Genomic DNA, 23,246 nt, shown 5'->3' with positions numbered 1-23,246 from the left:
CATGCCAGTAAGGGGATATGTGAAAACTCCTGCTGCCTCATTAAAGGCAAGTAACACTCCCCAAACTGGATTCTACTGAAATTTTTTCCATTATCAAATAAGTTTGGACAATAAGCACATTAAGCCTTCCTCTCAAAGGTTCCTTATATACACCCCCAAAGTACTGTAAATAATATGTGCAACTCTTCTCTGAAGACACCTTTTTACTTCGTTTTAGGTTTTCCCAAACTTACTTGCACACATATATCATGGTCCACATGTTAATATGCAATGGGATATTTACATTCCATGAGTTTGGAAAATGAACCAGTAGGTGCCACATCCTTGCATAGCTTGGATCTGGAAACCCTGACTAGGGCCAATGAGGAGATGAAGAAATGAAAGACATATGGCCACAGAAAAGGGGATCAGGTGGCCTGGACTCTCTGATGGAGAAGCCACGGCACCTTGGAAACCTAGCATGTTTGTTATACACAGTTAAATGGAGGGGTGGAGTTGTTGTGTACAGCTCAACAAGGAGATGGCATTACCAACAGAAATAAACAAGGAAACAGGGTTATTCTATATGACTGAACTAGGAGGCAGGTTTAGCTGATCTTGGTAGAAGCAATCTCTGCAGGGGAAGAGTTTTCAGGCCATAAATATCCAGGGAGAAAGCTAGGGCAGCAGACAGACCAGAAAAAAAGCTTTGCCATCATCCCTCTCAGATTCACCGGAGAAAGCCTTTGTCATGCCTATGGGACTGAGACATTGGGGTCCTTGACGTGGCCGTGCCTGTGTAAAACAATACACATTCATTCAGGACTTAACTTATTCCCTAAAAGTTACCACCTAGTGCAGCTGGTGGTATGCTGTTCTATTATAGAGATTAAAAGATACATGTTCTTTTTTTTTCACAGATTTGTGATTTCACAGATTTCATGTTTTTGTGAGAGTCCAGCTCCCACCTTTTGAAGGGTTCTTAGGAGGAGGAGAGAGGGATATGAAAATATTAGATTGAAAGAAAGACCTAGCCAATGAGAAGAAAGACAAAAACACAGGATAGTTTTGGGAGGGCCTGGATCAATACCCAGCAGCCTTGAAGGTTTATTCAAAAGGCTTTTTATAACATGCCAAGGGGAGAGGCAAAAGACCTCCCCTTTGCAAGATCAAAGCACACTCTACAGCCAAGTGTAGACATTTCTAAACACCTGGGAAACACACCCGTGAATAAATCATCTCCTTATGCAGCCCTGCTGGGTAAAGCAAGCCCAGATTCTCAGACCTTGAGTAAGTTCTCACCAGATATTCTCTGTGGGCTCCCACAGGTTCCCTTTCTTAATAATAATATAAAGGGCCCCTCAAACCCCTCAGGTGGGCTGTGTCTTAGGTTGCTTTCATCACTAAACAGCCTTACCCATCATTGAGATACACTTTCTGCCAAGTTTACTCTCTCTTAGGTTGACAGCTAGCAAGAAGGACTTACCCATCTCTGACTACCAGCCTCTGGCAGGGGAGGGTACAGAGCTTGACTCTATGCAGCTCTGGAGCCATTTTTCCACTAAGAGCTTGCAAATAGCTGGAATGATCATAGCAATACTCCTACTCCTTATGGCTGCTATGCTTCCTAGTAAAGGAGTAGATGATGATAAATATGGAATCACCTTTTTGAATGGGTCTAAAATGTCTGCAGAGGTCTTAGCTACGCCAAGCCCTTTTTTAAACCAATAAACCCTTGATGCAACCACATCAAATAAATGAATAAACTTCTGATGCAACTACATCAAATCTAAGAACTCCTTAGCATCACCATACCATGGTTCATCAATATCAACAGGTTAACATAATTCTAGCATGAATATTACTACACATAATTATAATTCTCACAAACTTACATACAAAAGCAAACTCTCAATAGAACTATTTACATTTTACAAACTTTAGCAAACATCCAAAAGCAATTTCTTAATAGAACTATTTATATTTTTGCTAACAAAACATAGGATATATTAACACAAGTTAAAATTAGTCTACTGTAGTGACAAAAAATGTTTTTTCTTTTCAAAAAAATTAAAGAGACTGAGGTACATTAACTCCCCTTTTCTTTATAATTTTTAAAGCTGCATCTTGAGCCTGGGTAGAAAAAAAACTAAACTTCTCCATTTCTATACAAATAGGTCATGAGTCACCACAGTTAATAAAGCACATATGCATACACAAAACAATATCACAATTGATAGAGTCTATATGTGTAAGTAAAGTCAAAATTGTACCATTGCAATTGAATCACTCCAGTCCATCCCATTTTTTAAGTCTGAAAATTTCAAAAAGAAAGTTCTGATACCAATCTTAATGTTTCACTGGGAGCATTCTGATACTAGTCTTAAAATTCCAAATATGAAGAAACCCACAATCAAAATTTTGTTGCAGTTCCTCTGAATGCAACAAGTCAGCTCAAACAGTTAGTCCCTCCACTTTTACTCTCAGCTACAGCTGTACTTTGCAGTCTGTAGCCTTCCTAGGTGAAAGCTGTTAGCTGGCCAGTGCAGAGTCCTCTCAAAAGAGACCTTCTTACAGCCAGCAAACAGAAACTGCATGGCTTTAGCTGCTAGCTCCTCCATTCAGGTATTTACAATCCTAGTCCTCAGGCCCAAGGGCTCTCAACCATCTCCCACAACATGGACTCAAGGGAATAACCCAGCCACTATGAGCTGTGGCTTCCTCAGGTCCCATTACCTGCTCTGCTGGTGGCCTTGCATGCAGCACTCAGAGTCCAGGAAGCCTCTGTAGGCTACTCTGCTTGCAGAGCTGATTGCTACACTCAGGGCAGTTCCACCTTACTCTGCTGCTGGGAGCTCAGGCTGGCCTGTTTTTCAGTGTGTCTCAACCATTCAGCCTGGAGTGCTGCTGCTGCACACTGCTGCTAGGGACTCAGATCCTGTACATTTCATTGCAGGGAGGATTTCAAAACCTCTGCTGCTCTTTCCATGCCAAGGCTCATCCCACCTCAGATGTCCTATCAGCCAGAAGCTTCCCTTAGGTCCTGCACCATCTCTGCCATAGTTCTGCCCTTGGGGATGCTGCCTGGACTCTGCAGGGATCCCTGCTCACCTCTGGTCATGGTAATCAGGCCTACCTTGGTGTCTTCAACATGCACACATGCAGACTCAGAGTCTTCCTTTGAGTCTTCCTTCCTTCCACCCTCTTCTTCCTTTCCAGCATCTGGTTGTGCATTAATACAGATTTCCTCCATGTGGATGGAATGGGCATTAGGAAGAAGAGGGGGCCTGGTTACAAGAAGTTCCAAGTTCAGATCTTTCTAGCATAGTGATCTCAGAGGGGAAAGATTTTCTTTTTCTGTATTCACAATATAAACCGTAAAGATTCTGATTGTCTCAGCTGAAGTCACATGCTTACTTAGAGCCAACCAAAGTGGTTATCTCTATAATATATTATTACTATTATTAACCATATCTGATCACAGGTAAATTCTTATTCTCAGGAAGGGGAGGAATTCCCTGAATTAGTCCCTCAAAAGACATACATGGGATAAGAAGATGCAATTCAGCAAGGGAGGATTGATAGTAGTTGGTTAGTGTGTTGGTTACTTTTCTGTTGCTGTGATAAGACACTCTAACCAAAGCAACTTATAGAAAAGTTTATTTGGGGATTACAGCTTCAGAGAGTTAGAGTCTGTGATGGTAAGGTAGAAGTAGTATGTGGTGATATTGTGTTCCCCAATATATCATGCACCCTAATAAACTTATCTGGGGTCAGAGAACAGAACAGTCACTAGATACAGAGGCCAGAAAATGGTGGCACACACACCTTTAATCCTATCACTTGGAGGGCAGAGATCCATCCGGATCTCTGTGAGTTTAAAGCCACACTGGAAACAGCCAGGCATGGTGACTCATGCCTTTAATCCTAGGAAGTGAGCCTTTAATCCCAGGAAGTGATGGCAGAAAGTAGAAAGGTATATAAGGCGTGAGTACCAGGAATTTAGAGCCTGATTAAGCTTTTAGGCTTTTTAGCAGCAGTTCAGCTGAGATTCATTCTGGATGAGGACTCAGGGGCTTCCAGTCTGAGGAAATAGGATCAGCTGAGGAATTGGCAAGGTGAGGTGGCTGTGGCTTTTTCTGCTTCTCTGATCTTCCAGCGTTCACCCCAATACCTGGCTCCTGGGTTTGATTTTATTAATAAGAACTTTTAAGATTCCTGCTACAGTAGTAGGTGGCAGGCAGCTGAAGTAGCATCTGGGAGCTCACATCTTGAACCATGACCAGGAGGTAGAAAACACACTGGGAATGGCACAAGTTTTTTTTAAAACCACGAAGCCCACCTCCAGTACTTACCTCCTCCAACAAAGTCATACCTCCTAATCTTTCCCAAACAGTTCCACCAACTGGGGACCATGTACTTAAACATATGAGCCTAGGTGGGACATTTTCATTCAAACCATCACAATGACCAACACAACTTAAGGAATTAATAGTTTATTTTGCCTTTTGGCTCCAGAGGAAGAAGAGTCTGTCAACAATGGTGGGAAAGCGTGGCAGCAAGCTGCAAGCATGGGAGCAAGAATGAGGGTAGCTAGCTCAAAGGTCACATCTTCATCTGGAAGCACAAAACAAAGTAAACAAATTGGAAATAGAGCCAGGCTTTAAGATCTCAAAGACTCCCCTCCCCAAGCCAGTGACAATTTTTCTTCAGTAAGACTGTTCGTTCTAAACCTCTCCAAATAGCCCCACCAACTGGGGCCCACACATTCAAATATCTGAGCCTCTGGGAGACAATTCTCAACCTCCACAGTAAATGCAAGAGAGATTCAAAACAACAGATGTCTACCACAGCGCAGTTTAATTATTAACTTCTAGATTTGGCCATAATAGGCAGTTGGCTTTGGTTTTCAATTTCTGTTAGAAGGAGAGGACTAAAAAGTCAACTATTTTCATATTTAAGTCATTATTTTTAGAAGACATCTCTAACTTATAAGGTAGTTTCTAGTTAATAAATCTAAACAGGAAGCCACCTCAGTCATTTCCTTAAGCATATAAGACTTTCTTAGCCCCAAGACGTCATATTGCTCAAAGTAATACATTCTGTGAGTGATTTTCTTAGGTTTTTAAGTAGTTAAAATGACTCTACTATGAATATTTTAGGTTGAAAGTTTTGACATTCAAGTTCTAAGGTAGTCTTAGCACTATAAATTTAACTGTCTGTCCTTAGCTCTAGTGATCCCCAGATAATTGATTGTCCAGAATCTTGGCTCTAGCCAAGCTACATGTTGCTCACCTCTAAGGGGCTGTCAAGAGGCCTTTGGGTTTCTGTTTAGACTTGTCCTGAGTTGGTTCCGAGGTTTATACAAGATGATGTCAGTTGGTTATGCCGACTCTGCTCACGGCCCGGAAGTCAGTAGCTCTGCATTTAGCCTTCCATGTAGCACAGGTGTTCTGGGGGGATTTGTCTGAGAGTAATCCTGAACTTACAGGAAGAAAGGTAAAAAGATCAAAGGATTTGCAGCTTTGAAGGAGAGGAAAGTTTAAGGCTTTCGGTGAGCTAGCTACATTTGGAGTCCAGTTTCTGAGAAGTTTTTTTGTTTTGTTTTGTTTTGATTGAGAAAATAAGAAGATTCATGCTGGGGCCTTGGGTGGACAGATGCAAAGGAGCCAGTGATAGAGTTTTAGGGGAGCAGCCAAAAAGAGAGGACACATTCTAGGAGAGAGGTGGCCATCAGTATGGACATTGCAAACAGGTCTCACAGGAAGAAGCTCTGAAAGAGACCCCTGAGTCAACAATTGGGAGTCTGTGGTAACACTGAAGAGAGTCGTTTCCAGAAAGTGGAGTGAGCAGAGGCCAGACTGCAGCCAGCATGGACCAAATGAAGAAAGAACGGCACATAGAACAGCTTCTTCAACTACAAAACGGTTCTGTAGAAAGAGGAAGGAGAGGAAGGTGATGTCAGACAAGGGAATCGGAGCCGACAGACACATTTCTCACCCCACCTGAAGAACTTGTGTGTAGGGGAGAAGACCGTGAACTGAGTGGTTAGAGGTGGAGACTGAAACAAAAGCAAGGATGAAGTCCATTTCTGGAGCATGATCCTAGGGACAACAGCTAAGCCTCTGGTAACGCGAGCCTGGGCTCATAGAGGAGATGGGAGAAGATGAACCTTGGCAAAGTCATCAGGACAAGGCCTGAGAAAGGAATGCCAAAGGCCTTTGTAGTGAAGCGGGGGCTGAGGTTTTCTCTGCTCTGGAGGGGAATTACTTACATATGAACTAAGGTGAATGCCAAAACAGATGGAGTAAACAGAATGTTCATGAAATGTGTTGAATATCCTGTAAAGCTCTCAATCGATGTATAATACATGCAGCAAAGAACTGGGGCTGGGAATTGGCAGGGTAGATGTCCAAAGAAATGAAAGCAAGCTAATCGATGGATGCTGTGACCCTGGGGCTTTGGTTCCAAAGCCAGGAAGAAAACGCAATAAAACCTGGGAGAAAAAGCAGAGAAAGAATTAAATACTGTGAACTTTAGGAGAGAGAGGCTTAGCTTTGTGTCTGGTACACAGGACCCAATTAACAACATTGAGAAATGCAAAATTTGCTGAGCTAAAGCTGCAGGTAGGGTAAGACCATTTGAAAGCAAGTGGGGAGCTGCTAGCCGGTCCATAGGAATGAATCCCCAGGGCTTTCTGCAGCCTTTCTCAGCAGCTAACAGTGAGCTGAAAAGTTGGTGTCCTCAACAGCATCTCCCATGGCAACAGTCCTAACTGATGCTGAGCTCCAAGTTGGTTCAAGGAGGTAGGTTGTGGAAGAGGTTGGGCCATTGGGAAAGAAAAGGTTGTTGGTTACAGTTTCAAAGAACTGTTCTTCAGTGGTGGATGTGACCTGGATAGCCAGTATGTGAGTCCAAGGACCATGGCAGAGAGAGGGCCATGTAACTGTAAAGTCAGTGGGGAAATCTCTGAGATTGTCACTGGGGATCAAAGCAATCAACTCCCCTAGGTAGCCTCCATTTCAGGGGCTGCCACGAAGGAAGTATTGTCATCTGGAAGCACTGGTTTTCAACTGAGGATAACTGGAGGTAGGAGCAATTAAGAGTGGGGTCATGGAATGTGCTCCAGGGGAGGATATTTTATTGTCAAGTGTGTTAAGACTTCTGGTACATGATGACTGGGGGAAAATCGTCTTTTTGTCAGTTTTATTATTATTTTAAAATCTCTGCAGATACCACAGTTTATATTCCCTACTCCCACTTATAATATTATTGGCAAAGAGTTGTGTAGGAAAAACTTCGAGGATATGTAAAGATCTAAAATGGATTACAGAAAGTCACATAGAAACAGTTAGGAATGGTTTTAGAGGTGAGTAACTAAACAGTGGCAGAACTGGCCTGTTGGATTCACATGGGGAAAGGCCAATGTGACATTTGCAACACCCTTCCTGGGTCCCTCTGGTCACACCTTGTCCTCCTTGCTCTCAACCCTGCATTCCCAGGTCAAGTCCATATTCCATCTCAAGGTGATTTGGGCATCTGGCTTAGAACTGACTATAACCAACAGGAAATGGACCTCACTCTCATTTGCGGGTTTTGCTGCTGGTGATAAAATACCTGTCTTTTTGTGGCTCAAATGACTATTCCCAGGGAAGGGAAGGCAGCTCCTGCCTCCTCTTTCGGGTGGAGATGCTTTGACTTCCTTCCTTCTGCCTTGAGTTCACTGATTCTAAACACGAGCCTGGGGTTTTCAGCTGTCATTGAGATTTGTTTTGTTCATCTGAGGGGAAAACAAGCTTTGTAACAACCACTGTTAAGACTGCCCATCAACAACACCGGCCCAAGCCTGAGAAGGCTGTAGTCACCCAGGGAGCCTGCCATTCATATGTTTTGGGGACACAGGCAGGTAGGAGAGGGCAGGGTTGAATGCCAACAGCACCATCAGAAATTTCCAGTTTGGATTAAACCCGAAGCGTGTAACTGTGATGTGTAGCACACAGACAGAAATAAGCCCTGCCTAGGTAGTAATTTGTACCTGGTTTTGTCTTGATAATAATAGTCAGGTAAAGTCCCTTTAATGTATATATTTATCTATGTTGTAGTTCTCAGAATGTGGTCCCCAGGCCAGCAGTATCAGTATCGTTCAGAAACATAGTGAAAATGCTGAGTGCAGGCTCCACTCACTATCTTTGAATCAGAGGCCCGGGGTGGAGGCAGCCAGATGCCCAACCTCCAGGTGATTACTCTAGGCTCAGGCTACGCTGCCTGCTGTCCTCAGCCTGGGCTCTTGTTCGTTAGCACCTCTGGCAGAATGTCTAACCGAGTATTAGTGTTTGGGCCCCACCGGCAGGATGTGATGGAATTGGTAGTGCCCTGGCATCCATTTATGATGCGTTCCAGTGGTTCTAATTATGGTCACAGCTATGAACCATTGTCCCATAGTGATTCAGGAAATGGCTCTCCAACCCAGGATGTGATGATCCAAAACTAACTTATTGAGAACGACGTGGCCCTTGCCAGAGTGTCGACTTAGTCATCTATATACAAAGCAAACCACAAATCATGTAAAACATCACCGCGTGGGAACATTTCTTTTCCTTTTCTCCACTGCTGTATCCTGAACACCTGAAGTAGTGTTTGGCACTGAGGAGGTGGGAAGATGGCAATGTTGATGAATTGCATTGATACTGAGCCAGGGACTGGGTTCCAGGAGTCTCACAAAGGAACAAGCTGCAAGAACGGCCTCTGTTTGGGGCGGGCCTTGTTCGTCTGTTCCTGGTTCTACAGAAGTGCTCTGAGTCCTCTTTGTTCCTGTGTCGTGCACATCTGTACCAGGATGTTACCACCTTGAGTCAGGACTCACATAACTACTGGTGGGGATCTGTCTCTGCTGACGCTCCTGCTGGAGTTGAGTGAGTTGAGTTACCCCCTTCTGTGGGGCTGGAGGAGTGAAGCCTGGTGTTATGATCCAGAGCTTTGGTGCCTGCCCTGGACAGACTCCTATTTGGAAGGATTCCTGACTCACCTCTGTTTTTATTTATACACCATTCCCTGGGTACCCTCCAGCTAACGGGGGTTCTCCTCCATTTGGTGGGAAGAATAATCTTTGGAGTGAGGTAAGACCCCAGAATTGATTTCCTGACAGGTAAACACCCATTCCCCAAGACACTGCTGCTGCAGTCCCTCTCTGGTAGGGAGACCTCGGCAGGTACCTGTCTAACACTATCATGTTGAATGCTCACGTTCATGGCTTCAGCTCTGGGAAGGAAGTTTGTTTATAAACAGTTTACTTCAGCAGAACAAATCATTTCCCCGGTACACTGGAGTGGGAAAGTTCAGTGTTGGTTACTGTACCCTAACTAAATCCCCGCCCCTCTGCTCTATTTTATCTACTACTTATGTTGTCCTATGAGATTGTTTTGTTTCTTTTTTTTAAAGATTAATTTATTTATTGCGTATACAATGTTCTGTCTGCATATATTTCTGCACGCCAGAATAGGGCACCAGATCTCATTACAGATGGTTGTGAGCCACCACGTGGTTGCTGGGAATTGAACTCAGGACCTCTGGAAGAGCAGTCAGTGCTCTGAACTTCTGAGTCATCTCGCCAGCCCCTGTTCTTGTCTCTTAACTGAAGTGCGTGCTGCTGTGTGCCCTTCTTGGCAAGCCTTCCCCACTTGTTTGCCATAGGTGTTTTGAGTGCAGTTACCCCATGATTCCAGCCAGGAGGAAGACCTAGATTTTCACATACAAGCTTGTCTCGGTCTTCCTGAGGGCTCACTGACACCAGGCGTGGCCGCACCTTGAGATCCACTCACTTCTTAGAGTGCAGTGCCTATTCAAGTCTCCTCAATGACACACGGATTCTCTATGTCTACAGGAAAGCTTACCATCCCTCCAACCTCCCAAGGGCCTGGAAGCTTGAAGTCCTTCTCAGATTATTGTTAATGCCCGGCCTGACTTGGCTGCAGCTGTTGCTTGTGAACAGTATGACGCTCCTCCTCCCCCAAGAGAAGCTGCAAATGCCTCTTTTGCGGCACTTTCCACCTTTGTGGACTCAGGGAGCGTAAAATAGAGTGAGAAATGAATGCAAGGCTCCTGTTTGGGGATTCAGTGCACAGCTTCAAACTATTGAGTTTAGCCATTTCCTGACATTGACTTTCATAGCAACAGTTTAATTTGGAGAAAATCTGCTACCTCAAATGACTAAAAGTATTTATGTGGAAAATTTTCCAAATGATTGGCTTTACTGTGTTGCCATTTTCTTTCCCCATGAATATGTGAGTATTTGGCTTTCTCCCAAGAGTTCTTTTCTGCATCACTTCCCTTCAGGAAAAAGACAGCTTTCTATCCAGAGCAGAAGTAGCGCCAGGAGTCTTTGACTTTTAAGCAAAGTATTGTTTGAATTGGAGCTATAGCATCTGTGAAAATTTGGACTCACTGTGTTGCCCGTGCCCTTGAATTTTCTCAGGTTAAGGCCATCTGAATAACCTTGAGTATATTCCCTGTGGGCTGGGCCTCGGTGGCCAGCTCCTGCTTCTGCGGCCCCGCCCCGTGTCTGGCTCTCAACTGCATCAGTTTTACTAAGAGGTTTTCTCCACTGCACCTCCTTCTTTCCTTCCCTGCTAAGTCTTCAGCCACCTCACCACTGTCCGCTCTTGCCAACATCACCAGTGACTCCCCATAATTCAATACAATAATAGCTTTGGATTATAATCAATCTTTCTGTAGCATTTGACATTTTAGATCTCATTTTCCTTACCTTCTTGGGACTGTTTATTCTTATTTCCTTAAATAGTTTTCTCTTTCTTTGTCCCTTTCTTAAGTATTGTTTCCTTGGAAATCAGTCCCAATCTCTCTCTCTCTTTTTCTTTCTCTCTTTTTAAAAATTCTTTCTATGCACTCAGGAGGCAGAGCCAGGCGGATCTCTGTGAGTTCGAGGCCAGCCTGGGCTACAGAGTGAGTTCCAGGAAAGGCTACAAAGCTGCAAAGAGAAACCCTGTCTCAAAAAAAAAATCTTTCTAACTTTATTTATTTACATATATATTTTTTAATGTATGATTGTTCTGCAGGTATACCTGTATGCCAGAAGAGGGCATCAGATCCCATTATAGATGGTGTGAGCCACCATGTGGTTGCTGGGGATTGGACTCAGGACCTCTGGAAGAGCTGCCAGTGCTCTTAAATTCGAGGCCGTCTCTTCAGCCCCTACACTTATCCCAGAGGGCAGCCATCTTCCCTGTGACTCTAGTTCCAATCTGCTGATAGAGTTTCCCTATCCTTCTCTAGCCCTGGTCCAAGAACCAGTTCTGTGCTAGATCTGAACCTTGCTCCCTGTTTCTCATTTAAGCTTCCAGTCTCAGGGCAAGACACTCTTATTTGCTGTGATAGATACTGTAATTTCTTCCTATCCTTGCCCTTTCAAAAGAAGCCAATACTTTCTCTTCTATTTTATTTCTTCCAGGTCTTAAATCCACGTCTCCTCTGACCTTCTGCCGTATCTTTTTCCTCTCATAGGATGAGAAACTACCAGCTTTGAGCTAGCTTGCTCTACTTTGCCTCCTTGTCATGTCTTGCATCCCCCAGCAGGGTTCTGACTGGCCCAGTTCTCTGAGCAAGATCACTCCTGTCTCCTGCCCACAAAGCCCCACAGTGTGGCTATGTCACCCCTTCAGCCTGAGTCCGTATCACCGTTCAGCTTTCCGTATTTGTATTTTGTCTCACTGGATCTCTTTTCAGTTCCTCAAACCCACCATGGTCTCTCATCTGTGGACTTTCACATGATAACTTCCTTCTTCAGAGTCCACTCTTTCTGTTTTCTCCCCCTTGGCTGGAAGGGATTCCTCTTTTGAGTCTCAGGTTCAGAATACTTCTCAGACATGCTCCCAAGTCTGGCAAAGATACCTCCCCCAATGGCTTCTGCCTCATTGTTCCCTCAAAGCACCCCCATCCCAGCCCCATCTCACAGTTTCCCCATCTTGAAACTTCTGTCGGAGTGACGGCGTGCGGAGACAGGAGCATATCTCCATGTTGACTTGTTACTGCATATGCCTAATGCAATATTTGATTCATGGCTGGCAGTGAGCTCAATAAATATCTATCAAGTGAAAAATGAGCCCCAGAATGAACCATAAGCCAGACTTCTCTGTGATACAGGCATAAATAAATGCCATGGTCTCATTTGCAGTTTCTTCCTCACTAGTCAAGCTCCCCTGACAGGAACGACTATTCCTTTCCCCACAAAGCAGACAAAAACTTTGTTGCAGACAAAGCAACCTATATATCCCACAGGAAGAGAAACTTTCCAAGGTTCTGAGAATTAGCATATGGTAATTGGCAAGTCCCAGGGTATCTTTTAATTGAACCTTCGCAGAAGTTCACTTAGCTCGCACTCAGTGCTTAAATTGAGTAGAACCTCATTAAGGAGGTTGTGTCGTGTCATGCCTTAGTGAAAATGGAGAGAATGGGAAATACAGCTTCTGACATGGGGAGAGAGAAGAGCGGGAGCCTGCTGATCTGTGGCCCTTGAGTCCACAGGTTGGGTTGCTACTGACTGCTGATGCAGAAGAGTGTGATAGTATGGCCATGACCTTCAGAGGAGTCGAGGATTGCCTTCTCAGGCGTTGTTGTGACTTTTCTGGTTCACATGCTTCCCTTCTGTCCTCTTGCTGTGCTTCTCCCCTCTTGCCCTTCGTGAGCCAGCAGAATGTCAAGAGCATCTCTCCCAGGAGCACATCTGAGAGACGGTATGATGGCCAGCCTCAGCGCACCCCAGCTCTCCTGTACTTCTCTGCTACCATTTACTCACTCTGTCCCATGCTCTCAGTGACAGGGATAGGACAAGAAAGGTGCCCATTCTTTAGGGCCAACCTCACACTTACTGTCCCATCCTCTCCTCTTATACTCCTTGCCTTTCCAAATCCTCATCCTCAGGACCCAGCTCAAATGTTCCTCCTCCATGAAGCTTTTGTTTACAACCTGAACAGTACCTCAACAATCCAACAAGTGGCCGTCTCACTTATCTCCAACTCCAGGAGACCATATTTGTACCTCCCTGCAAACTCCTTGCTTGGTTCTTAGGCACGTCTTGTTTCTATGTTAACTTAGAAACGTCCAAGGAAGACTTTTTCTCAGCATGCCCACACTGTCAAGCACAGTAGGTGTTTAGGGGCAATTGGTGTAGGAGGAGAGATCTAGGGAGGAGGACAGCACAGAGGTTAATTGCAGGGGGTGGGAGGGTGGAGGCTAAGCTTGGGTGCTGAGAACAGTCATTCTGGGTTATGTTTCTGCTCTGCTACTTAATGAGCATGAGACTTTGGACAAATTACACCATTTGTCTGAGCCTCCATTTCTGTATCTCTAAAAGACAAAATTATACACACAAAATTATACCCCTACGTGTGATTGTTGTGAAGCCTAAAAAGGAAATCATAAAGCACTTAGTACAAGACCTTTGCCTCGTGAGCACTCAGTGAATATCAGAATCTACGACGTGGAAGGTCTAGCGAAAATGCCACCATAGAAAATACTGCTGTGTATAGTAAGGGCAAAGGGCATTTGTGACTAATGTGACAAAGCCAGTTAAATGTAAGCTGTCACTGGAAGAAGACCAGCATGGCTCAATCCTCCTGAGAGCTCAGATGCCTGCTTTGTGAAATGGTGAATCTCCTCTCTCTAAGTCAATAGAAGCGCTTTGACAAGAAGACAGCAATAATTGAGGCCACTCCAATACAGGCAGCAGAGAGGGCTGGGTGAGCTCCTGGCACTGAGCTATGTTTTCATGGCCGATGATCTGAAAGGAGCTGGAAGACGAATGCTGAAGGGGAAAAGCCGTGTTTTTGCTGCCATCTACAGATGTCAGAGTGCAATTTTTCAAGTTTCTTCACATGCCCCCAAGCCCACTTCACTGATCCACACCGTATATGAAGTGCAGTGTAATAATAACCTAAATAATTTAAGTACGTTATTACAGTAATTATTTTCCCCTGCTTCCTATAAGTATGCTCATTTAGTCAGGGATACAACCTATAACTCAAGTTGGGTTCAAGCCTGTCATCAGAAGGCTGTGTCATAACTCAGGGTTGGGTGGTGGTTACTCAGGGCACTGGAGCTGTGGCTTTGGCAGCTAGCTGACAGGGTCAGAGTGTAAAATGGTGGCAGCGAACACAGAGCTCAGCTGGATTTCACTCCAGGCTTTGCTGTATCTCTCTGGTTACTAGAATCACTGTGCTTTGCCTCTTATTGTTTGGATATGGGAAATCAAAACAAGTGAAAACCGGTGGGAGGGATGTCCTCTCTGAGATGTCTCGCGTCAGTCTCTTATCTGTCTGTGCCCTGGATGAGGTAATTATGGCACACCTACCTGTCCCGTGTCTCTTTTCCTAAGGGTTAAATACAGACAAGGATTGTTGGAGAAGCGTTTGATGGAGAGAAAAAACATGGCCCTTCAAGAAGTTCAGGAAGAGGAAGAGAGAGAGAGGCGGCTGGAAGCCCTTCGAAAACAGGTGTTTTCAATTTGGAAATTTTATTTTTTTAATGTTTCTAAGTGTGCTAATGATATTATTACTGGGACTTACTTCATGACATCTGCTATATAAAATGTAACTTTTCCAAACTGGGACATGGTTTTCATTCCCAGGAGCCAGTTAGGTTTATGTTGAACCAGATCCAGCTTCTTAATATATTTAAAGACGTTTATCAGCAGCATTTAAAAGGCTCTCCCAAGATCTAAATGTGTCCATATCTCCTCTAGTTCATTACCCAAACAGTATCTGTTTGCAGCAGTGAAACTCTGTTTCCAAAGGACTGTCCTCAAAAATGTGGTAGAGCAAGCTAATCCACTCTAGAGTGGGAACCTTTGCTTGGAAAAATCCCACAGTCAACAAGCCTGTTCAGTACCACTTTACAAATACCCTCTTTGTATAGAAATAAAAGCCTCCAGTGCCTCGCCTAATGAAAGTAGGCAAAAGTAGATGAAAGTAGATGACAGTCCATGGCAAACACAGGGATTTAAGAGACTGGGAAATGTGAGTTGGTTCCTCTGGTAATTTTTCTAAACTTTGACCTGAAAACTGCACAGCCTAACCAATGAGAAGTAAATGTGTGGTTTCCTTTCTAAGTGAGTAGAGATCCTACAGAGGCATGGATGATACTTGACCTTGGGTCTCCTTCAACTCTGGGACAGCTGGCTAAGTACTCAGTGGCAGGAAAAATTTAATCTGCCTTGGCTCCATTTCCTCGTCTGGAAAATGGGAATAATAATGGTAGTACCTGGACCGTTGGTTGTAGCAATTGGAGATGAAATTTGTGAGTGCTTACTGACTGCAAAGCCCTGTTCCAATGCTCTCAGGTGAAACTTGGCTTAACCTCCTCAGCATCCCTGTGAGGAAAGTCTTTTTAATACCTCTGTGTGGTAAAAGAGGAAATCAAGAGGTCATATAGCAGCTAGTAAGTGTCAACTGGGCCTCCTCCGAGACGGCTCTCACGTCCTCATCCTCTTCAATAAAATGACCTGGAGAGATGAATTCAAAGTATAAGAAGATAAACTCTGTTTGTGCTAGATCTGAAAAATAACCCAAATTATTCAATAATTAGCAAAGAATTACGTACTGTGGCTTCTTGGAGACAGACTTACTGCCACAATTACTGAATACATTCTTGTTATAAATATAACTTCGATAACTACAGAGTCCATGTGAGTAGAATTCCTTCTGTCCAGTAGTCCTTTGAAGGAAGAAGTTTTCTGTTTCTATCACTTGTAATCAGTGTTTAGAGTTGTAGTATAAGGCATTTGAGCTAGGAAACCTGTAATAATTAAATTACATTTGACCCCGGTCATTTTATTACAGTTTTGAAATGGCATTAACATACCATTTACTTCATCTGAATTCTTGACTTGCAGAATTAACAAGCCAGTGTTAGTAATGGTGCATATGATTGACAAAATTAGTGGCTTCTTTTCATTAAGATTTGGGTCAGAACTGTTATTTCTACATAGGACAATGACTTTGTGTTAAAATCACTCTGATATGTTTAATGTTCACCCCAGCTTCCCATTCTTCGATGAGTGTTCACATGGAGGCCTTTGCTATGAGCTCTGTTAGAAGCTTGTGTGTGCGCGATGCTGGACTCTCATATGCCAATAGCTGAATACATCACCTTCAATCCATGATGCTTAGAAACTCACCCTCAGTTTGAGCTATGTCTGTACACCAGGGAGCAAAAGTACTAAATTTTGCCTCTTTTCTATGAATAAAAATATCTTACTTCAGTCTCACCTGAAAAAAAAAAATCACTCTGCAGTTTTACAGTAGAAAGGTAACTCGTCTCTAATAGTCCCATGGAGTCCACTTGCCTACTCCGATGGAAGTTCACCCAGCTTGTCCAGTAATGAGGCCACAATTGACTTCACCAGAAAGCCTCATGGTATTGGTACTTATAACCATAGCTCAATCGCTGCATCATTTTCAATGACGGAATACACAGGTTGTCTATGTAGCATTCCATTTGACTTTCATTAGACACATAAATTTGTATCTGAAATCAATCATAATTGTGACTATTTAATCATTAGCAAATGATCATACTCTTTAAATACCTTGTTTGACATGCGTTTTAGCTCCTTTGTAAGTCTCTGGGACTGGCCTGGACTTAACATTCCTTTGCTCTTTCCTCTACAGTTTTATATTTCATAACACTTCTTTAACGGTCATTAAACAAACCTATAATCCTACCCAGAAGCACTTACTTGTCCCCTCTTCTGAGTGGCTGTGCTTTCTCTTCTCTCAGGTTGCTGTTGTTGTTCAATCTGATCCAGTCAGAATGATGTCAGATACCATGGCATGGAAAGCGAGGACAGGCACTGAACGTGAAGATGAATTTATCCTGCAGAAGCCACTCTTCACACTGACTACGTACAATGAGCAGCAGGTGATGATGGGAATGAGCAGGATTGGTGCAAAATCCATGCAGAGAGTGGGAAGAATTGCTGAAGTGTGTGCTTGGAGTTCCAAATTATTTTCAAGATTTATATTTAAATGCCCTATATATTAGCATTTTTTTACTTTTAAATGATAATACACAATTACTGCATGAATCTAAATATTATAGAATTGTGACATAAAACAAAAGTTTAAAATCATGTCTATTACTGAAAAAATTAGAGTGTTTTATTCAAAAGTCATTGATATAAAAAAGGTTATTTGTTGTTCGAATCTTAAATGGTCTTATTAATAAAAAAAAAAACTTGGAGCCAGATATTGGGGTGAAAGCTGAAAGATCAGAGAAGCAGAGCAAGCCTCAGCCAACTTCACCCCTCCTACTCCTCAGCCGATCCTGTTCCCGTGAATCCTCAGACTGAAAGCCTCTGAGTCCTCATCCTTTAGGTCTCAGCTGAACTGCCTTAGTTCCTGTCTCCTCACGCCTTATATACCTTTCTCTGCTCTGCCGTCACTTCCTGGGATTAAAGGCATGTGTGCTTCCAAGTACTGGGATTAAAGTTGTGTGCCACCATTGCCTGGCTGGGTTTCCAGTGTGGCCTTGAACCCACGGAGATCTGGATGGACCTCTGCCTCCCTAGTGATGGGATTAAGGGTGTGTGCCACCACTGTCTGGCCTCTGTCTAATCTAGTGGCTGGCTCTGTCCTCTGATTCTCAGGCAAGCTTTATTAGGGTACACAATATATCACCATAGTTATTGATATTGTTTTACAGTTCAAAGATTTCTCTATTGTTGTATTAAGAATTTATATCTAAATTTATGACATAAATCCATTAAATAAGCAAAGGATGAGACTGACAGGCAGTATGGAAGACAGCTGTCTCAAGTTATGTTCTTAGAGCTAAGGAGAAAACATCTTTTGTGGAAACGCCCTTGAGGGATCATGAGGCTGTTGGTAGCAGCTTAGACGTTGCGTTAGCTGTGGCCGGAACTAAAAAGGAAGATTCAAAAGGACTTTTAGCAGAAGGAGGGTGGAAAAGAGGACATATGAATGAATGGATATCACCAAAATTAAGGGAGAAAGAAGTCATGAATTTTACAGACCTAGAGAGGAAAAAGCCCGCATCTCAAGACACTTGTTGCCAAATGAGTCCACAGTACCTCTCCTGAGTGCTGCACACGTGATAGTGAAGAGTAAGGTGAAAATTTCGTTCACCGGTAATCAAACAGGTGTTTATGAGATTGATAGCTATATTCTGGTTCCGTGTCAGATTCCTGGTAGAGCTCTGGGCTCTATCCCAAATGGGCTAGACTCGTCCTTCCTGGAGGAAGGGAAGAGAGGGGCCAGGCCAAGAAGGAGAGTATCTTATACAGAAGTAATGCACAAGGGTAAGGCCAGTTCTGTGCTGCATGTGGAGAGAGAATGGTCAACTCTGCCTGGCAGGTTAGAGACATGGAGATCTGAGCTTGAAGATTTGGGGCAGTAGTTGCTAAATTCATTCAAGATGATTTACAGTTTAAAGAGAGAAAAGGTTAGTGTGCATAGGGAGAATTCCTTATAAGAAAGTGCGGGTGTATCTCCAGAACCAGCTGCCAAAGTGGGGAGGCAACTGCACCCTAAATGGACTAAACTCAGAGGAAGGCAAAGCCCTGGGGAGCTGGACCAAGCCATCAGGGTTTCCCAGGGGGAAGGAAAGGAGGCCCTTCCTTGAATGGGGGCAGGGGCACAGGCTAAGTGCTGAAACGTGAGAGGAGAAACGGGCTAGGGCCCCACCGCGGTACACAATAAGCCTTTCTACCCGGACATCTGACCTTCATCCTGTGTGTAGACATTTTAAAGCAGGTTAAGTTAAATAATGACATTTGTATTTTATCCTTGTATCCCGAATGGGGAAATTGATGGGTGTTGGGGTGGAGGAGTGGATGTGGTGATGAAAGAGTCAGGAACAGCTCTGACTGGAGAGAGGGAAAGGATGAAGCAAGTGAGGATGATTCCAAGCCAGACAATTACCACCGTGAAGAGCTGGCATTGGGGATTCAAAGCCACACCCTCGATTTATTGGTTATGTGCACTTGCCTAAGCTATTAGCATCTTTATGTTTGTTTTCTTCACCCTTAAAATAATTACTTGCAAAGTTCTTGTGAGAGTTAGAAATAATAAATATCAACTGCCTAGAATATTGCCTGGTATTCAGCAGTAATTCAACAGATTATTGCCATTTTGCAGATCTGCCATTAACCATGTAAGAATACAGAAAGGAAAAGAAGCCTGGGAAGAATTAGTTTTGTTCGTGTCCTCTTTACGGTGAAGAGGTGTAAAGCATGCTTTTGAGAAACTGATTACTGGCCTCTGGGGAGGAGAAACCTCCTCTCTTCATTTACTTTTTACTAAAAACAGATGAATAATGAACACTATTAAAGCTTCACAGCCCTGGAGCTGAAGAAAAAGGTGAATCCTGGGCAGAATTTGGGAGGCAGCGGCACACAGATCACAGAAGGAATGTGACTCTTGAAAGCGAGTGGGAATAAATGGGGACAGAAGAGGAAAGGCCTGGGTCCTAGCTCAAACACTTGCCTCTCCGACAAGGACCTTTGGGTTGTTCCTGGCCTCACACCCATCACTATCCCAGGCCTGCTTCTGATTGGTTACCATTCCTTCTTCCTTTTGGAGTATTTCTCACAGTTGGTTCTTCTCTGCTTCCGGACACACTTAGTACTTGTTACTTCATGTCTGGACAGTCACAGTAGACTCCTGACACCACCTCCCTCCATCTCTTTTTTCCCTACCACCTCAGTTTATTCTGACTTTATGATCAGATCCATCTTCTTATGTAGCCACACTTTCATACTAAATGCAGAAACAGACACCACGGCTCCAGCTAGGACAGACTTTAAGACTTGAAATCCACACCCCAGTCTGAGTCTCCTCTCTTGCTAGAGCTCCTCAGTGGCACAGCATTCTGCCCAAACTCCCCTGATCCCAAAATTGACCTGCTTCATCTCTGCATTTGTATATAAGGCCCCCCTGTCTGATGAGATCTCTCTTGCTCCCTCTCTGATTTAAAGAAGACTAACTCAGATGTCAAGGTTGTCCAGTTGTTTCTTACCTGAGGCCATCCTCACGGAAGCAGCAGCCCATATACCTCCATGTTTTACCACATGAGGCACAGCCACAGGTCATCTGTGCACATCTTATCACTTCCGCTCACTCAGAACTCACCGAGGAGGATATATTCAAAAGCTTATTACCTTATCATTTTGGGGGGTGATTGGACTCCAATTTAGGTAAGATGCCTCATTGGATATAAATCCATATGTGGTCACCTTTTATATTGACAAAGAATGTAATGACATTTAAGATTCATAGGAAGGGGACTAAGGTCCAACCAAGTATAAATGAGAACAGAAGTTAAGCTATTAATTAACATGGGATAGGCGGGGCATTTTTCCAGTTCTGTTTGAAATAGAAATTCAGCCTCAGATCCCCTTTTTCAAGGAGTGACCATGTGTTTATGCATAATTTACACATTAGTAATGATAGTGAAGTTTAAGTGGCTGATAGAAGGTGTTCAGGGGGCTGGAGAGATGGCTTAGTGGTTTGGAGCACTTGGGGCTCTTGCCAAGGGCCTGGGTTTGGCTCCCAACACCCACCTAGCAACTCACAACTCTGAACAACTCTAGTTCTAGGTGTTAATATTGCCAAATTCACCAGGGTCATGAGGTGTTCGTTACTTATGCTGTCTCTTGGGAAGCTGTATTTTGGAGGTTGTTTTCCCCATAAATACAATTTTCAAAGAATTATAAATTCCATAGCTACACATTCTTTCTGCTTGTTATTTTACAATTTGACTTTTAGTTATGGAAGCTTCATTAACTAACTTACCACTCCCTCTTCCAGCCTCTATAAGCACTACACACCCATATGGTACATATACGTGCATGCAGACACACACTTATACACTTACTATATTTTGTTAGTGATAGCTTCCTAAAAATATATTCTGAAGATTAATCTTATTTGTTAAAGTAGATTTATTTTATAATGCTTTATTTATGTGATTCTAGCCAACAATAAATAATAAGAGTACTGAAGTAAGGTTCTTTTATCTCACTTAATAATTTTAATATATTGTATTTGATTAATATAGTATATGATACGTTGGAAACAAGTAATGCACTGGAAAGTGATAATGTCAGAAATGGTTTGGACATTTTTAATAAAAACTCTGCAATCACAGAACTAGCAAGATTTATTGTCATCTAGCCATCTACCTTAAAAAATTATGCAACTTGGGAAAATATGAAAATAAGCGATAGAAATTACTTCAGCTAAATGAGTTGATGTTTATTTAAATTCTGTTTTACATGTGCAGATAACTTCCAATCCTAGACTTCGATTTGAGTTAGCGCTTCGAGAAGCTGGACTCCATAAGACACTGTACGCCCAAGAGATGCTGCCAAAAATCAGTCCCCAGAAGCCTCCAAGGAAGGACACAGAGTCTACTGTATTTAAACTCTAGAGGGCATGTGCAAACATTATGTGGACATGGATAATGATTATCACCACGTCTAAATGTTTAAAATCCACCAGATACATAAATCATAGCATTTATAAACAACTTTGCCTTTTTGTACTCTTCAAAGTTTTATGCACTATTCTGTTTTTCTTTAAGTAACATGTGCTATTACCAAACTCACCAAAATTATGGGACTTTGGTATACATGTTGTCATTTGGTAGGGTGTTATTTAGGAGGGTTTTTTTCCTATAAAGGGAAGCTCAAAATAACTATTTGTAGGAATTTTATGTTCCATAGCTCCACTTTTTTTTGAAATTTGTTATTTCACCATTTGACTTTTAATTATGGAAGCTTCACTATCACTAATATGTCTATCGTCTTTTGGTTTATTGTAAAGGAGGGGATTGAGCATTCTCTGTATTTAGGAACCAGCTTGGTACATCATGCTTACTGCAAGCCAGTCATCTGAACAATCTCCATTTGCAAATTTTCCTGAAGAAGACAGTGGAAGTGGTGTCTCCATCATGGGAATACCAATTTTGTCTGGGAAGACATGACTGTGTGGTTGTTTAGAAGGAAAAACTGAAATTTTAGGATACTTGAAATATTATCAAAAGTTCCAAATTACCCAAGAAATACCTAGACCATTTTCTTGAAGAGAAAGTATTGAAGAGAAGTATTTCATATAAAACTTACCCATAAATTTTTGGCTATTTCTAAAAAGCAAAATGTGTTGTTGAAACTTCCAGTAGCTAGTAGTAGTAAGAAGACCAACCGCTTTCTTTCTCTTTATTGCCATTCCATGTATTTCTCATCCACTTCTAGCCATGGGGTTGTTGTCTCTAGGTAGTTATGAGAATGCTCTGAAAACCACAAAATCCAGGGCTGAGGACGAGGTTCAGTTAGTAGAGAGCATGCCTATACTGCCTGAAGCCCTGACTTCCAGCACCCTATAAACTGGATGTGGTAGCACACACCTGTAATTCCAGCATCAGGAGATGGGAAGCAAGAGAATCAGCGGTTCAAGGTCATCCTTGGCTATATAGTGAGTTTACAGCCAGCCTGTAACACAGGAGACCCTGTTGAAAAAAAGAGGGAGAGAGGGAAGAACAGGGGAGGGAGATGAGGGGAGGAGAGAAAAAAGCAGGAAGAGAAAAGAAATATCATAAAAAAAACCATCTGACTGGGACTCTTCATGAGCTCCTCCAGCATCATGAGTATAAGTAAAATCAACCCAGCCTGTCAGGACACATTGCCTTTATAAGAGGTTCTATAGGGGGAAAAATCTTATCCATATCCCACAACTCATCGCAATGACTCCCTACTACAGCTCTTTGCATCATTATAATATCTCATCAAAAAGTGAAGAGAACCTTAGGAAGAGGTGGAGAGTGGTGGGCATGGATGTGTCCTGGGGACTTTTCTAGGGGTCAAAAATGTTATTTTATGGGGCTCTGACTATAAACCCATGAGAACCTGCTGTAACAGAAAACAGGAAGATTTGGATGCTACTGAGCCTGTGGATCCCTACAGAAGTGGACAGCCGTACCAGAGTCCTGGGATCACGTTCAAACACTACTGGAATATTTATTCTTTTTAAACTCTCTTAACTAAAGACTCTTAGCTGGTGCCGCCTTGACAGCATGTAGCACTGCCATTCTGAGAAAAAGGAAGATGTCAAATGGTATTGTTGTGAGGAGGACTGAGTTGTGATTCGGGCAGCAGTCTAGCCATTGGCTGTGCCCAGATTCAGATTCTAGCAATTTTCTTTATTTTCTAAAAAATTGTATTAATAGTAGCTATTAATCAC

The 23,246-nt window shown here is 42.9% G+C and overlaps 1 protein-coding gene across 4 annotated transcripts in view; it reads left to right on the top strand.

Annotated features, from left to right (window-relative positions):
- Window positions 1-21,537, top strand: part of Ccdc148 (coiled-coil domain containing 148) — a 277,459-nt gene extending 255,922 nt beyond the window's left edge. For all 4 annotated transcript variants that reach the window (XM_059260487.1, XM_059260486.1, XM_059260489.1 and 1 more), the window contains 3 exons: window positions 14,366-14,483; window positions 16,768-16,908; window positions 21,292-21,537. In XM_059260487.1, coding sequence (XP_059116470.1) covers window positions 14,366-14,483; window positions 16,768-16,908; window positions 21,292-21,438 — 406 coding nt within the window. In that variant the 3' untranslated portion in view covers window positions 21,439-21,537. The remainder of the gene's footprint in view (window positions 1-14,365; window positions 14,484-16,767; window positions 16,909-21,291) is intronic.
- Window positions 21,538-23,246: the final 1,709 nt, after the last annotated feature.

This window comes from Peromyscus eremicus, chromosome 4 (genome assembly GCF_949786415.1).
Source record: "Peromyscus eremicus chromosome 4, PerEre_H2_v1, whole genome shotgun sequence".
NCBI classification, from domain to species: domain Eukaryota; kingdom Metazoa; phylum Chordata; class Mammalia; order Rodentia; family Cricetidae; genus Peromyscus; species Peromyscus eremicus.
This window is presented reverse-complemented; position numbering and strand designations above follow the sequence as displayed.